General features: G+C 37.6%; 1 protein-coding gene across 7 annotated transcripts in view; it reads right to left on the bottom strand.

The window, feature by feature from the left end:
• The window catches only part of LOC105083132 (threonine aspartase 1), a 261114-nt gene that overhangs the window by 62263 nt on the left and 180449 nt on the right, over nucleotides 1-18402 (bottom strand). For 4 of the 7 annotated variants that reach the window (XM_045508688.2, XM_010972882.3, XM_045508689.2 and 1 more), the window contains one exon: nucleotides 15112-15185. In XM_045508688.2, coding sequence (XP_045364644.2) covers nucleotides 15112-15185 — 74 coding nt within the window. The other 3 variants (XM_074347892.1, XM_045508687.2, XR_006721051.2) reach the window with 3 other exon arrangements.

The raw sequence follows: 18402 nt of genomic DNA, 5'->3' as shown, positions 1-18402 counted from the left end.
TCTGGCGCTATGTCGAATGAATCATTTGCAAGAAACTGATGGCATAAGACTAATTAGGCAAAAATAAAATTACCAGCTACTCTTAGAAATAAACTTGAGGCTGAGGAAACGTCTGTCTCAAAGTTTGTTGCTCATATACTCAACCTTCTACAATCTTCTCCTGTTTGTCTAAAGGACTTTCTAAATAGACCCAATGGGATCCTTCTAACAATCCTAAGAGCATGGAAAAGAAATGCAATTTTCTATATTTGAAATTCCGGGCAAGCTTAAAAAGTACAAGTAAAATCACTGATTAGCCACTTTTCCTTCTGTTCCATCAGTTCACTTGCCAAATTGAGCTGTCTGGGATGTTTTCCTAGTACATAGCTTGTTGGCGGCACCTAACAACATCCCAGGGCAGTTGGATTCCTGCCAGGGATCAGACTCCTTCAGTTGTTGGGTAATATGGGGACTAGATTACCAAAAGCAGTTAAAATTTGGTTTAGACCGAAGCCAACTTGTGTCTAAGTGGTTCTTCATAAATCTAAAATATGGTCTGTTAAATCCACCCAGTGACTGAATGTCACTGGCCACTACCATTGAACTGAAGTCTCTTTTAAGGAACTCATGGTCAGCACAACCATAGGTGCTCTACTGCCTAGAGCTCGGTGGAATCTGAGAAGACTGCCAGTGTTTGCAGACGGGCTACTCAATAGTAGCTAGTAAACAATATTCTGCCCTCTTACTTTTAAGAGAAAAATTATTCAGTTAGGTGAGCTTAATAGAAATGCTGCAGGCAACTTAGATGTCATTTAAAAACCTAAGTTTGTGATGCTGTCAAGTTGGTAGACCTCTAGTCAGAAAGCTTTTTGAAGGGGCTCTGTTACCACCATATTGGCCTGAATCGCAGGCTTGGGTGTGTGTGTGTGTGTGTGTGTGTGTGTGTGTGTGTGTGTGTGTGTGTGTCCGTTGTAGCTTCAAACAATTTTTTTTTTCTTTTTCTGGGCGCTCTGAATTCACTTGTCAGTTGGTTTATATTTACAAGTTAGAAATGTAATAACCCCTTACCATCTCCACCAGGGAAAGAGGGTGAAAATCCAGGAGATAACACTCCTGTGGCATACTTGGCATCCTTAGGAGCACAATTGCAGGGTAAATGAGGCTGAAGCTGTGAGGTGATGGCCCTGAGAGATTCTCTACAACTTCTACCATCCATTCCTCCTCCCACCACCGCCCAGCATGACTTATGCACCTCTATTGTATGCACTTCATTTGTATTATTCAATTAATACTCAAGATACTATAAAAGCATCAGTAATATTCCCACTTTAGAGATAAGGAAACCAAGGGTCAGAGTTGTGACCTATCCCAGGGGCTCCAGGCTCAAAATCCAAGTCTGGCTAACTCTAAAGTCTATTCTCTTACTATTTCACACTGCTTCTTTATAGATGGTCTTGCTAACACCTTTATTTAGACTTTTTAAAAAAACAGAGGTATGATTTAGATACAATAAAATGCATAAATGTTAAGTAAAGGGTTTGACGACTTTTGGCCATTTGTACACCCATGAAACCGAAACCTTGACAAGTTTCCATTTAGAAAATTTCTATTCTCCTCCCTAAATTCCCTCGGACTCCTTTCTTGAAGCAACCACTTTCAGATTCCTTTCACCATATCTCACTTTGGCCAGTTCTCCAACGTCATGTAAATGGAACAATTCATTAAGTATTCTTTTGTGTCTGCCTTTGTCCACTCAGCATGTTTTTAAGTTTTTTTTTAAGATATAAAAGTGAATTTACTCAGCTTCTTGAAGCTTTATTGTCACAATGATACAAACCCTTGGCATAGGAAGACCTTATTAAAGTTTTAAAAATTGTTTTAATTGGGTAAATATCTAGGTTGATATTTTAAGGCATTCAGACATTAAGTTTAAAAAAGATAACGGTCACCAAAATGTGCATACATGACCACAACCAAAATGGTAAAATAAAGTGAAGAACAAGAATTTTTAATACCCCCCAAAACATAATAAAACGCAATTTCTAGTCAAACATTTATTCCTATGCTCTACTTGGAACTCTGAACTGACTTTCTATTTTATACTCTCTGATATTTTCTCTGAGCATAGGTTACAAACAATCTTTTGTGTTATCTCCCAGTCTCAATGCCACAATATTACTTATTTTTAAACTTGGTTATATTGTTATTCTTTAGAGAGGATTCACTTAGTTCTACTCCAAAAACCTTGTGAATGCAAAACTGTTAGAGAATTAAGAACAAATAATGGGGTAATTAGTGCACTGATCCTATTGCAATTTCAGAAAAATCACTTCCCTAAAGCAGCAATTCTGTCTAATAAATTCTTTCCATTATCTCTAAACAGACTGAAAGAAAAGTGAAATTAGGGGAAATCTATGATAGTTATTGGACATTGTGTGCTTTTAACAGTTCAACACTGGTAGTACTTGACAATAAAGAGTAAACTGAACCTCCCTGCAAACAAAAGTCCAGAACCAGACGGCTTCACTGGGGAATTCTACCAAATGTACAAAGAAGAACTCATACCAGTCCTTCTCAAACTATTCCAAAAGACTGAAAAGGAGGAAGTACTCCCAAACTCATTCCATGAAGCCACCATCACTCTGATACCAAAGCCAGACAAAGACACTACCAAAAAACAAAACTACAGGGCAATATCACTGATGAACATAGATGCAAAACTCCTCAACAAAATATTAGCAAACAGAATCCAACAGCACATAAAAAAGATCATACACCATGGTCAAGTTGGGTTCATCCCAGGAACACAATGACGGTTTAACATATGCAAATCAATTAATGTGATACACCACATCCACAAATGAAAGGACAAAAACTACATGATTATCTTAATAGATGCAGATAAAGCATTTTATAAAATTCAACACCCATTTATGGTAAAAAAAAAAAACTCCACCAAAGTGGGTATAGATGGAACATATCTCAGCATAATAATATGACAAACCTACAGCCAGCATAGTACTCAATTGTGAAAAGCTGAAAACCTTTCCATTAAAATCTGGGACAAGATTGACCACTCTCACCACTTCTATTCAACACAGTCTTGGAAGTCCTAGCCACAGCAATCAGGCAAGAAAAAGAAATAAAAGGGATCCAAACTGGAAAAGAGGTAAAATTGTCACTATATGCAGACGACATGATACTATATACAGAAAACTCTAAAAACTCCACACAAAAACTACTAGAGCTGATAAAAGAATTTGGAAAGGTTGCAGGATACAAGATTAACATACAAAAATCAGTTGCATTTCTTTACACTAATAATGAATCAAAGGAAAAGAAAGTAAAGAAACAATCCCATTTAAAATCGCACCCCAAACAATAAAATACTTAGGAATAAATGTGACCAAGGAGGTGAAACACCTATTCATGGAGAACAACAAAACATTGATTAAGGGAATTAAAGATAACTTAAAGAAATGGAAAGATATCCCATGTGCTTGGATTGGAAGAATCAATATCATTAAAATGGCCATACTACCCAAAACAATGTACAGATTTAATGAGATCACTATCAAATTACCCAGGACATTTTTTATAGAATTGGAACAAATGATCCTAAGATTTATGAATCATGGAAGACCCAGAATTTCCAAAGAATTATTGAAGAGAAAGAACAAAGCTGGAGGAATAACCCTCCCAAGCTTAAGACAATATTACAGAGCTACAGTAATCAAAACAGCATGGTATTGGCATAAAAACAGACATATGGATCAATGGAACAGAATACAGAGCCCAAAAATAAATCAACAGACCTATGGTCAATTAATGTTCGACAAAGGAGGCAAGAATATACAATGGAATAAGCACAGTCTCTTCAGCAAGTGATACTGGGAAAACTGGATAGCAGTATGTAAATCAATGAACTTACTCCTCACTCCATACACAAAAAATAAACTCAAAATGGCTTAAAGACTTAAATATAAGACATGACACAATAAATCTCCTAGAAGAAAACATAGGCAAAACATTTTCTGATAGAAGTCTTAGCAACATTCTCCTAGAATAGTCTACCCAGGCAATGGAAATAAGAACAAAAATAAACAAATGGGACCTAAGTAAACTGAAAAGCTTTTCCAGAGCAAAGGAAACAATAAGCAAAACAAAATGACAAACCACGGAATGGGAGAAAATACTTGCAAATGATGCAACTGACAAAGGTTTAATTTCCAGAATATACAAACAGCTCATACAACTTAATAACAAAAAACAAACAATCCAATCCAAAAATGGGCAGAAGATCTAAACAAGCATTTCTCCAATGAAAACATACAAATGGCCAACAGACATATGAAAAAATGCTCAATATCACTAATTATCAGAGAAATGCAAATCAAAACTACAATGAGGTATCACCTCACACCAGTCAGAATGGCCATCACTCAAAAGTCCACAAACAATAAATGCTGGAGAAGGTGTGGAGAAAAGAGAATCCTCCTACACTGGTGGGAATATAGTTTGGTGCAACCATTATGGAAAACATTATGGAGATTCCTCAAAAAACTAAAAATAGACTTACCATATGATACAGCAATCCCACTTTTGGGTATATATCCAGAGGGAATTCTAATGTGACAAGATACATGCACTTCAGTGTTCATAGCAGCACTATATACAATAGCCAAGACATGGAAGCAACCTAAATGTCCATCAATAGATGACTGGATAAGAAAGCTGTGGTATATATACAATCTAATACTACCCAGCCATAAACAAGAATAAAATAATGCCATTTGCAGCAGTACAGATGGACCTAGAGATCATCATTCTAAGTGAAAGCCAGAAAGAGAAAGAAAAATACCATATGATATCACTCATATGTAGAATCTTAAAAAAAAAAAAAAGACACTATGAACTTATCTACAAAACAGAAACAGACTCTCGGGCTTAGTAAACAATCTTATGGTTACTAGGGAAATGGGGTGGGAGGGGATAAATTTGGGAGTTTGAGATTTACACACGTTAGCCGTTATATATAAAAATACATTTTAAAAAAGTTTCTTTTGTATAGCACAGGAAGCTATGCTCAATATCTTGTAATAACCTTTAATGGAAAAAAATATGAAAACAAATATATGTATGTATATGCAAGATGGGGATATTGTGCTGTACACTAGAGATTGACGAATAATTGACTGTACTTCAATAAAAAATAAAATTTAATTTAAAAAGAGTAAATTGATAGGTTAATATTTAAAAGTGTATACGTTTAGTAAGTATAAAGTACATAACAATTAGATAAGCTTGTGAAGAAGCAGACCAACAGACACAAATTAGAAGATAATGTGTCTGTTTAAATCGTCTTTCATTTTTTTAGACTACTTTATTAAAGTTGCTGAGTGCCTAATTCAACTATACTTCAATAAAATAATAATAATAATAATAATTAATAATAATAATAAAGTTTTTGAATGTACACTTTAACATTTGTCATTTTGGAAATCCTTATTGTAAAGACAATTCTTTTTTAATCTAATGACAAACAGCAGCGTTCCTGCCAATAAATCTGGATCTCTATGTTGGATACATTCAATTTCTCCTTGAGACACAAGTTTCCATCTGTATTTCTGAGGTGATGTTTTTATAAATTCTATAGCATCTGGTGGACCCTGCTACATTAGCAAATCTGGTGATTTACCTCCTATAGAATGCTGTGGAATTGCAGAAAAGGGAGATGGGACTCTTGCTGATCTCAAAGCTTCTGAAAAAGGATTTAGGGTTGTCTCTTATGCCAGGGAATGCTGCCTTGAATAGAAGCTAATTTGGTGAGTCTCAAAATCAGGTAAGTCTTCTAACTATAATCTTCTTTTTTAAAGTTGATTTTTGTAATTCTAGGTCCTTTGCATTTCCAGGTTAAGATTTGAAATCAGCTTATCATTTTTTAATAAAGAATACCTGCTGGAAGTTTGATTGGAATTGCTTTGAATCTAAGGGTAGATTTGGCTATATTAACATTATTGCGTCTTCTAACTCACGAACACTGAGTTCTTCATTTATTTAGCTTTTCTTTCGTTTCTTTCAGCAACGTTTTGTAGTTTTCAGAGGATAAGTCTTGCATGTTATTTGTTAAGATCCATTCCATGTCATCTAAAGATAACTACAGTTTTTACTTCTTCTTTTCCAATTTTTGTCTTTTATTTCTTTTACTTGCTTTATTGTCCTGTTTGGGAATTACAGTAAAACAGTGAATAGAACTGATGAGAGTGAACCTCTTCTTTGTCTGTTCTCAGTGTTAGTTCAGTGTTTCACCAATCAGTATGGTTTTAACTAGTTTTTGGTAGATGCACTTTTTCAGATTGAGGTATTTATCAGATTCTGGTATTTCAAGTTTTTTTTTTATCAGGAGTGGAAGTTGAGATAAGCATATGATATCAAGGTATCATATGATTTTTCTCCTTTATTTTGGTATTAAAGTAAATTACATTGGTTGATATTTTTAACAGATTTATTGAGATATAATTCACATACACAAAATTCACTCTTTAAATAACTGTTCAACTTAGTACTTTTAATATATTTACAAAGTTGTGTAACTCCAATTTCATAACATTTTCATCACCTCAAAAAAAAACTCTTTGCCCATGAGCACTTAGACCCCACACTCCCCTCCTGCCAGCCCCTGACAGTCACTAGTCTACATTCTGTCTCTATAAATATGCCTATTTTGGACATTTCACGTAAAGGAAATTATACAATATGTGGCCTTTGTGTCCAGCTTCTTTCACTTAGCATCACGTTGACAAGGTTCATCCAGCCTGTAGTATGTATCAGCTCTTGTTTTTTATGGTTCAACTATATTTCATTGTATGAATATACCATATTTTGTTTATCATCAGTTGATGGGTATTTGGGTTGTTTCCACTTTTTAGCTACTACTGAATAATGCTGCTATAAACGTCTGTGCACAAGTTTTTGTGTGGATATAGCTCTTCAATTCTCTTGGGTATATACCTAGGAATGGAATTGCTGAGTCATACAACCCTAGGTTTAATTTTTTACGGAACTCCCAAACTGTTTTCCAAAGTGACTGCACCATTTTACACCCCCACCAACATTATATGAGGTCACATATACTGCCAACACTTAGTATTGCTCATCTTTTTGATTATAGTCATTATGGTAGATGTAAAGTGGTATCTAATTGTGGTTTTGATTTGCATTTCCCTAATGACTACTGATGTTGAACATCTTCTCATGTACTAATTGCTATTTGTGTATCTTCTTTGCAGAAATGCCTGTTCAAATCCCTTGCCCATATTTTTGTCTTTTCATCATCATTTTGTAAAAGTTCTTTATATATTTTGATATAAATCCCTTACCAAATAAATTATTTGCAAAATTTTTTTCTTATTTGTGAGTTTTCTTTTCACTTTCTTGATGATGTCCTTGGAAGCACAAAATTTATTAATTTTGATGATCTATGTATCTACTATTTTTTTCTTTTATCACTTGTGCTAAGAAAGCATTGCTTAATCTAACACTGTGAAGATTTATCCTAAGATTTCCTCTAAGAAGTCTATAGTTTCAGCTCTTACATTTTGATCTCTAATCCATTCTGAGTTTTGCTTTTTGGCTTCTTTTTTTTTTTTTTTTTTTTTAATGGAAATGCTAGGGATTGAAGCCAGGACTTGTGCACGCTAAGCACACACTTTACCACTGAGCTATTACCCATCCCCCCTGAGTTAACTTATACATAGTGTGAGGTAATGGTCCAACTTCATTCTTTTGCATATGTATATCCACATGTCTTAGAATCATTTGTTAACATTGATTTTTAAATGTTAATGGAACTGTACTTTACTTGATGTGTATGTATGGTGTCTGTATGTATCATTATGTGTGTTTGTAATATTGCTAGATTTTTACTCCTAAATTAATAATTAGCTTATTAAGAGTTTCTACACCTGTGTTTATGAGGGATATTGGCCTACAGTTTCCCTTGTAACATCTTTGTCAAATTTTGTTATTAAAGTTACCCTTGCCTCACAAAATGAGTTGGAAAGCATTCTCTCTACCTTGTTTTTCTGGAAAAAAAAAAACCAACTGGTTTAATACTGTATTATTTCTTCCTTAAATGCCTGATATAACATATCAGTGAAGCCATCTGGGCATGAAACATTGTTTGTCAGAAGTTTTTTTTTATTATAAATTCAAATTCTTCAATACATATATGGGTATTCTAACTTTCTGCCTTAGATTTTCTCAGGTGGATTTTTTTAAAAGGAATTTATGGAATTTCACCCATGTTGCAGAATTTTTTTTTGTAAGAAAGTTGTTCATAGTATTACTTTATTGTCCATTTAGTGTCTGTAGGATCTGTGATTCTGCATTGATGCTCCCTTTTCATCTTGATATTGGTTATTTGTATTTTTTATTTCTTTTCTGATCATTCTTTCTAAGGTTATATCCATTTTATTAATTTTTCAAAGAACTAACTTCTGATTTTGTTGATTTTTCTCTATTTTTTGCTTTTTAAGTCATTGTTTTTCCTTTTATCTTGATTATTTTGAATTTATTATATTAAAGCTTCTTAAAATGGAAATTTAACTAATTTATTTTAAGCCTTCTTTTCTACTAGAAACATTTAAGGATATACTTTTCCTTTTAATGCTTTCATTGCATCCTGTAAATTCTGACAAATTGTTTTCATTATCATTCAATCTGAAATAATTTCCAATTTTTATTGGTGAGTACTCCTTGTGATCTTGAAAAAAATAACGTGCTGAGTATACTGATCTAGAAATATCACTTGGTCAAGTGATAATAGTGTTGTTTGTATACTTACTAATTTTTACTTTCTTATCACTGAGAGAGGGATTTAAGATTTCCAACATGATTGTAGATTTATCTGTTACTCCCAAGAGTTCTCTCAATTTTCCTTCTCTTATGTTACTAGGTACATGTACATTTGGCATTTTTATGACTTCTTGATGAATTGACCATATTATCATTATGGAATGTCCTGCTTTACCTCACAATGTTTCTTATGTCTGACATTAATATAGCCACATTAGCTTTCTTATGTTTAATGTCTGCATAATAAATATTTTCCCACACTTTTACTATCAATTTTGTTTGAGTCCTTTTTTCATATTCAATGTGAACCGCTTATAAACACCATAAAGCTGGGTCTTCAAGGGGTTTCTTCCAGCCTGAAAATCTCTTCCCTTTAAGTGGAGAGTTTAGTTTATTCACATTTAATGTAATTATCAATATGGTTGAGTTTAAGTCTTTTGGTATTTGTTTTCTATTTGTCTCTTATATCTTTGCTTTTCTGTCCCTCTTTTCCTGCCTTTTTTGGGGGTTGAGTGTTTTGTAGTACTTCCTTTTATGTCTTGTACTGATTTTTTTTTTGTTATATTTAAATTTGTTACTCTATAGATGAAAGAGCCATCCTTAACTTAACACAAAGTACATTCAAATATTAACATACTATCTCATGAACAATGTAAGACCCTTACAGCTATATATTTCCAAATGCGTATGCATTACTTCCGAATGCTGTCATGTTCCACAGGTCACAGCCATTCTCTTTAGTATTTTAATTTCATTTTCCTCTTTGTGTTTAAGTTTGGATAATTTCTATTGACTCGCTGGCAAATTCATTAATCATCTTCCACTCCATTTCCTGCTAAGCTCATCAGATGAATTCTTTACTTCTGATATTGTATTTTTCCGTTATACCATTCCCATTTGTTGCTTCTTTTTATAGTTATCATAATTATTTCATTATGCTAATTCCAAAATCTGGGTCACCTATAGGCAAACTTCTATTGACTAATTTTTCTCTTAAAATTCTCTTACAAATCACATTTTCCTGATTCTTCACAGGACTCATAATTTTTATTGTATGACAGAAAATGCATGAAAAAGAACAGTAAATAATATTTAAAATATATAATACTTACCCTAAAAATGGCATACCCCTTCCTCTAGGTTTGGGCTGTTAGTCATTCTATCTCTAGTTGAGCTCTCTGGGCTTTGTGGTAGTTTTAGATTTAGTTCATTACTGGCTAGAATTTTGAGGTCTGAAATAGTAGTTCCCCTTAAGCAAAGTCTGGGATATGAGCCCTGGTAAGACTCTGGAGATTTCTGCATGTCTTATTATCCAGTTGCCAGCATTCTAACCATAGGAGATTCCTCTCTGTTTATAGCCCAAGTACTAATTTTCTTGGTTGTTTATGTGTTCTCTTTGCTCTTGATAACCTCCCCTGGCTTTCCATACCATGGTGTATGTCTTTTCAGGAATCTTGCTCTGCCTCCAGTCTTTCTTTGGCCATTGCCATGCACTTGGTGAAAATTCTACATATCTTGATGGGCCGGTCACTCTCGGTTCTTTGTCCTGCTCCAAGCCTCTGGTATGCTCACTTAGTGAAGGCTTCATAGGGAAAACTAGTGGCGGGTGCAAGGCTCACCTGTGACTGGGGACTCTCAGGATTTTAATCTGTCATGCCAGCTCACATGTGGCCATAATTAGTATCAAAAGTTCGGCTGGTTTCTCTTTATACTCCTCTGGGTCAATTCTACTCTTCCTCCTGCTGCTCTGCCAGGAATGAAGCAGTCAGAGCTTTTTTCTCTTAGGAAAGGCTTATTTCTTCCCGAAATTTAGTTCATTTAAGTTTTCTAGCATAGTCACCTTTTCAAATAATTTTTTAAATCTATGACTCTATAGTTTATCCAGCTTATTCTCATTATTGGGAGTAAGAACAACAGGTCCTTGTGACTTTCTTCATCCTAATTGGAAGTGGAAGTCTTTTTCTTACTCCTTTTGATAACTCCCTCTTGTGTAGCTCATATTTTATATTTAAGTCTTTCTCCTAAGGCTTTCCTTGAGAGGCAACTTAAGCCTAGCAAAGAGCTCTCAGAAATCTCACCTCTGTTATCACTTCTACACAGATATTTGTTGAAATTTTTAAAAGCCCTAGAAACTATCTTCATAAAAATAAAACATGGTAGAGATCACATTTGGGGTTGCAAAAGTCCTACTGAAAACTAAATAGCAACATATATGCTTATTCACCTGGAATGTAGAATTTAGAATTTTACAGATTGCAAGCAAGTATCTGGAGATGAAGGGCCATAATATACACAATATCCATCATATATGAACAGCTTAACCGGGGTCCACTCATCTGTATTCCAACAGATGAGATTTTGCTTCCTTGTGCCTATCATATCCAACCCCAGGAAGGACTTCAGGTAGAGTATGGTTTTCTTACTCTCATTTTACACATGAAGCCTGTGAGATCCAGAGAGGCAGAGTGATCACACCAAGCCTCACAGTACACAAGGAGCAGCGGGGGAACCCAGGCTTCTACTTCCTGGCACTATGCCCATTCCGATACTTGTTCATTTCAACTGCAAGACACAAAAGAATTTAATCAAATGTGCCATAATATCCAAGGGTGATAGTTTTAAAAGCTTTTTGTTTGAAAATAATTTCAAAAAATTACAAAAGAACCGTTTGGGGAACACCACACATGGTTTACCCAGATTCACCCATTGCTAACATTCTGCTCCATCTGCTTGTAATTCACTGTCTGTCTATCCATCTGTCCGCCCCTCCATCCACATAATGTTATTTTCTGAATCACTGGGAAGATATTGGATATATTATGACCCTTAACCCTTAAGTACTTCTGTTTGTATTTCCTAAGAGTAAGACTATTTCCCTACGTACTACAGTATAGTTAAAACAAACACATTTTTAAATGATATAACATTTTCTACTATCTATATTTCAATTTTGCACATTGACCTAATAATCCATTTCCCCTGCTTCCACTCAGATCCAGCCTAGTATCAGTTATTGCATAAACCAGTTGTCATGCCTCTTTAATATTATTTAATCTGGAACATTTCCTCAGCCTCTGTTTTTTATGACATTGACATTTTTGAACACTACAGTTCCTTTTTTCTTTTTTCCTAGAATGTTCTTCATTTTAGATTTGTCTGTTTCCTTGTGATTAGATTCAGGTTATGCACTTTCCAGATGAGATACTGCAAAAGTGATGTTGTGTCTTTCTCAGGTTATCATATCTGGAGGCACATGATGTCCATCTGTCCCTTACTGGTGATATTAATTTTGATCACACAGTTCCGTTGTTGCCTGGTTTCTCCATTCTATACTTATTATTCTTCCCTGCAACTAATAAGAAATCTGTAGGGCAACACCTTAAGATCATAAAGTAGCCTGGTCCTCCTCAAGGATGAATTTTTATAACAGAATTTTCACTATGTTATAAAAAATGACCTCTACATAGTAAAAGAGACCTAGGTTTCACTTATGATACTTGAGTGAGTACCATGCCAATTTTAACATCTGTTTTTATTACCGTAGTCCTTGCACACTGGGTGTTTATTAAAAACCATTCATTAACTGTCTGCTATCTTGGGTAGGATATATGCAGTCTGATTTTTACATCCAACTGGTATCAATGCCCTCATTTTGGCTTAATAAAAATACATTTCTTTAACTTATGCTACAGAAGTGGTTTAGAAATTAAATTGGGTTATATAACCGCAAGAACATTCTATTAAAAAAGAAAGAAAGAAAGAAACTTATAAAAGAACTCATCTCCATTTATTCAAATTATATACAGATTCTGGTTATAACGATATTAGTTATTATCCAGTCTAATAAGTATGATTTGAGATGAACTTTAATTCAAGGTCCTAACTTGGATTAAACATAGTTGACATAAAATGTTCAAATAGTCAGGTAGCTTTAGTTTCTGAGTTTGGTAACAAGGAGAAAGCAAGAAATTTTGGGAAAGCAGGGCAAACTTTTTTAAAAATTTAGGAAATAGTTTTTAAATTAAAAAAAAAAATGTTGTTTTTAGTTTTTAAAGATCCTCCATTCTCTCATTCTGCTACTGTGGTTTGCAACAGCACGTGAGGGCATGTTTCACAAGCCAGTCATCACGCAGAATGGGTGGGCTACTAATTCAATAATTCTTTCATAGAAATCAGGGGACCAGGAGAGTGGGCCAAAGGCTCCTGCTCTTAAGAATAATATAAACTTTGCTGTAGCTCCCTCGTCTTCTGAGCTCAGTTTCTCGTTTATAACTTTGTCGTATTTGCCATACAAGAAAATTCCAGGCTTTATGACAGAAGAGATGGCACTTTTTTTTTTTTAATCAACAGAATTCAGCAGCCAAAGCTGTAGTGGTTTGGGTTTGGGGTTTTATTTCGGTTTGTTTGGTTTTGGGGGTGGGGAAGCATTTGTAGCCACAGACTCAAAGGAGGAAGAAAGAGAGAGGGATTAACTCTCTGCAAGGAAGGTCAAAAACATAATTTACAAGTGAGGCAAGAGGAGCAGCTGTATCTGTTGGTCCGGTCAGTACTACCAGCTGGAGAATTTACCAGCAGTAAGAAAACCACATCCACCAGATGTCAAGTGATGCAACTAGAAGCCAAGGATCTGTGGACTCAGTGCAAGACTGTCCACTCTCTTTACTTCCCATGTTTCATGTTAAATAGCAGGGTGTCTTCCATAGGCCACCAGCAGGGAAAAGAGCAACATCTCCACACAAAGGACTTAACAGCATGACCGTACCCACCAGACAGGCTTCAGGCTGGCTTCAGCACTGAAGTCTGCCTCATCCACGTTCTTCTGTTAAAAAGCAATTTTAGCTCAGATCCAGCATGGAGAGGGTGAGAGAAACCCAAGTGGCCGCAAGCCATTCTTGTGTGAGGATTCTTATCAGGCTCATTTTATATTTGGGAACCATTTTGCCATTGGGAAGAAAAGAATGTTTTGAACATGTTTATTTAAATAAGCACGTTTCCACTTATTCTTTAAACCTGTGCTGTCCAGTATGGAAGCCACTAGCCACAGGTGGCCATTTAAGTGTAAACTAAGTAAAATTTAAAATTCTGTTCCTCAGGCGTACGAGCCACAGAACACAGAAAATTCTCTTAGTGTTGCTCTAAACCCATAAATCACCTTTTAAAATGAGCGATTATCATTCTCTTCTCTAAATACTATATATCAAAGCAATGTTTATGCATCCTCCTATGAAATAAGTCTACCGATACAATACAAATGCTGTATTAGGGGAGGATGAGACAAAGGTGGGAGACCTCAGTAATATTTTCACGAATGTGAGCTCCTGTACGCTGTACTCACAAAGCCCTGAGACACGACTGACTTGCTGGACAGTGTCTGGAGGCTGGTCTGGGTGGGTGTTACACAACAAATAGGCAAGAAACGATTCCTTCTTCCATGGAGCCTTAACTTGTTAACGATTCAGTCTGTATCAGACAGTGTACCTCAGAAGTTCCCTGACTTGTATTTCCAAGTGTGTAAAATCAATCATGCCCTTTACAAGAGGCTGCCCCACTTCACAGCTTTGTAATTGAGGTACTTTAAGGCCAAGTAAACATCACATGCCACAGCTGTTTCTAAAACATTTTATGAACAAGAAGAACACGAGGCCAGCATAAAATAAATCCACAGATTATGTCTCTTCCTCCCAGGCTTACCCATCATAAGTGCAGGGAAGCCAAGCAACTCAAGAGGTGCTGCGCGGATGTGTGTGTGATCGTGGTGACTCGCCGAGGGATGTGTGGCACACAGGACACAGACCTCTCACATTTGTGCAAAACACTCGGGAGCACGAGCCATGTTGTGTCTGCAAGCACATGGGCACCTCTGCCCTCACACAGGCAGGATGTGGTCCAGCCACTGGGCTAACTTGGCCTCGGCTCCCTTTAGCTGTCTGGATGCTCCTTGCAAAGTCACCCAACCCCGCAGCCCATCAGCATCACACCTACATTCTCTTCCCAATCCCCAGTTTCTTCTTTTCCAGTTACTCACAGTGGATGAAGAAGAACAAGATGGGGGAAAAAAAGGGTTTTCCTAACCTCCCCAGCTCCATCATTAAAAGCGAAAAAAGACCAGCTATCTTTCTTTGGGATTGTTAACTCTTTTTTATCAGATTCTTATAAAGACCCTGGAGCTACTGCCGAAGATAGGCTGAAAAAAATTCTGTCAGACCCACTTGTCCAGTTAGAGGCTCATGCAGTGGCTGCAAGGTTTTCAGGTTATGCCCCCATTTTCCCGCTTACCTTGGCCTTCCCATCCTGGGCGGACATGTATCCAACACACATGCTCTCCGTCGTGTGGCTCCACAGAAATTCCACTACCATGGAAGAAAACACACAGAGGCACATTCAGATCACAGATGGAAAATAAATCTCTGCTTTTTAATAGAACCGTTAAGGATAGCTTTATACTTAACATGCTCAGCTCCCTGCTTTCCATTCGCTCCTTCATAAATGTCAAGATGATTTAGTACTCCAAACTGGGTAATGCCATTTACTGTGAAATGAAAAATGTATTTCTTTCTTGTCAAAATGTATGATTATTACATGTAGAATAAATGCTCTTCTGTTTGAAACTCGTAACATTAAACACACACACATGCAGGCATGCACACTCATACATACAGTACATGGTGATTTAGTAAATGTAATATTCCATAACGTAGTTAGGTAGTTTCCTTTAAAACACACACACACCCCCCAGGTTGAGGTTTTTAAATACCATTTGCCATGAAAAGGAACCAGGAGTTCCCAGAGAAATGCTGATTCCAGGGTTGGAAAATTTTAAGTGAATCTGGAACATCTTTTTGTGCCAGAAAGTAAGGAAGTGCTCAAAGAATGATGACAACTTATCAAAAGGACCCATGGGTCAGCCTGAAGGGACTCCCACTGGCCATATCTGTGTCAATCTCAGTATCAAAGTAAATAATAATAGCAAAGAATTATTACCACAGAACAAAATTAAAACTAGTTAGCCCATGCTAACACAAACAAGTAAAGGAATAAATATAACAGAGGAGAAGAGAAAGCACTTTCTGCAGCAAAATGCTAGCTAGCATTCTCTACAAATAGAGAAGTAACAGTTAGAACACCACCCTGCTTCCTAAAACTAGTAGGTGAAAACTGGGAGAAGACAGGCTATTTACATAGTCTCAACGTCACCTCACCACAAAATTCTTATGAAATACAAAGGGGCAAAGTGTAAGTTCACTGTGGAGAGACCAATGGACTCTACTTTAGCCAAGTGATGCAAATCAGCACAGTGTGCCTCCTGATAGACACCCTGACATGCACCACCACTTCTGTGGTGTGCTTGCCAAAAATGCAGAGTCAGAATTGCATGAGGAAGCACCATACAAATCTGATACAGGAACACTACTAAATCACTGGTTTGAACTCTTTAAAACATGTCAAAGTAACAAAATACAAAGAAAGTTGAGAAATTGTTCCCATTTCAAGGAGGCAAAGGACTCATGACAACTAAACACAATGTGTCCTCCTGGAACGGAGCCTGGACTGGTAGGGGTGGGGGCACAGGTTATAAAGGACATTAGTGAGACAACAGATGGAGTTTGAAATCAGACTATGGATTAGATAATAGTGTTGTATCAATATTACATTTTATGATTTTTATAACTATACTATGATTATTTAGGAGAATGATCTTGTTTTCAAGAAAAATACACTGAAGGATAAGGAATAAAGATACCTGATATCTCCACCTCCCTCTCAAGTAGTTCAGAAAAAAGGTACACATTTCTCTGTGTGTGTGTGTGTGTGTGTGTGTGTAAAGGGAAGAGGGAAGGAGGAAGTGAAGATGGAAAAACCAATGGGGGAAAATGAAAACAATGAGTGAATCTGGATAAAGAAATCATGGTTATCCCCTGTAATACTTTTGCAATTTCTCTGTAAGTTTGAAATTTTATCTAAATTAAAAGTTACGGTGGGAAGCAAGATGCCAGAGTAGAAGGACGCTTATAGCTCACCCTCTCCCACAAACACCAAAACTCATATCTACGGACCTACTCAGCCAACCACAGTACCTGCCGAACTCCAGCAGAACACTGCCCTCTTCAAAAGACAAAGACGCCAAAAATCTGGTAGGAGAAAAGGAAAAAAGAAAGAAGAAAAAGCAAAACAGTGCGGGACTGATCCCACAGTGGGGGAGCAGCAAAGGAGGACTGGCGCTCATTCGCTGGGTCTCCCCTCTCCAACGGAGAGGCCAGCGGGACGGATGGGGGGCCTCTGAGGCTCAGATATGCCCTGAGCACCCCTTGACCGACAGAACTGAGTTAAACGGGCACAAAGGGTCCACGCGACACCCAGCCTGAGACGCGAGCTGGCAGCTGGGGCCGGGGCAGGCGGCCCGAACTGGGCAGAGGACTGGGGCAGCTGCACTGAGGCAGCCCTGGGGGACTGCAGGGTGCTGTGCACTGTGGCTGGGAGGGGATACAGCGCAAACAACCTCAGTCCCCCATAAATTGCAAAACAAGCAAAGCAACATGGCTGGTGTGCCCTGGGCGGAAGGGCACCTTAGCCTTTGTCTCCTCAGACCTGCGCCACCATTACTGGCACTTCTTGCAAGAAGAGAGGTGGGGCGCGGCCACAGTTGCCATCTCCTCCTGTGCGCAGCGCCTGGGCGGGGACAGGGCTGAGACCTGAATCCGCACCGGGGGCTCCGAAACCTCCTGGGCAGGACTGAGACTTGTTTACAGCCTGAGGCAGACAGGATCTTTCTGCCTTGGCACCTCAGCGAATTTGCACCACCAAGACAAACGAGGAGCTGAGATTTGGCACAGAGCAGGGGCAGGGTCGTTCTGCGGTCTTCCCCGAGACCACCTTCGGAGCACCGACCGGAGGCGGAGTGGGCAGCTGCACAGAGCAGAGGAGCTACCGATGCTGGGAGAGGGTGGGTGGCCACCCCGTCTCCTGGCAGGAATGCAGCACCTGACCATGGTGCTGGGAGAGGGCACGATCTGCCCACCTGCCTCCCCCCAGAATGCAGCATCTGACTGCGGCATCGAAAGGGGGTGTGACCCGCCCACTCACCGGGTAAGAGCTCAGCTCCTGACCCAGTGTTAGGAGGGGGTGTGATCTACTAGCTGACAACCACTGGGAGCAGCACAGATAAGGGTGCCAACAGAGGGCCTCTGGAAACAGCAAGCTGAGTACGCGAAACAGGGCGAAGACACAAAGACCTCTTGATAAAATCATTAAGAGCACACGGTCTCCAGGAGAACTAGATAACTGACACTCCTTAAGCCACAGTGCCAGAGAGATATGAGCAATATGAAGAAGCAGAGGAACCACTCCCAATTAAAAGATCAAGAGAAATCCCCTGAAAGCACGATCAAGGAAATAGGCACTGATGGCCTACTAGATCAAGATTTCAAAAAAGGACTGATCAAAGTACTGAAGGAACTAAAAGAAATAATGTTTAGAGATATGAAATATGTCAAAAATGAAATAGAAGCTATAAAGAAGAAACAAGTAGAATTAGTAAACTCATTTGCTGAGATGAGAGCTGACCTAAAG

Source organism: Camelus bactrianus, chromosome 19 (genome assembly GCF_048773025.1).
Source record: "Camelus bactrianus isolate YW-2024 breed Bactrian camel chromosome 19, ASM4877302v1, whole genome shotgun sequence".
In the NCBI taxonomy this organism is placed as follows: Eukaryota; Metazoa; Chordata; class Mammalia; order Artiodactyla; family Camelidae; genus Camelus; species Camelus bactrianus.
Note: the sequence above shows the minus strand (reverse complement) of the source record. Positions and strands in the feature narration are given on the sequence as shown.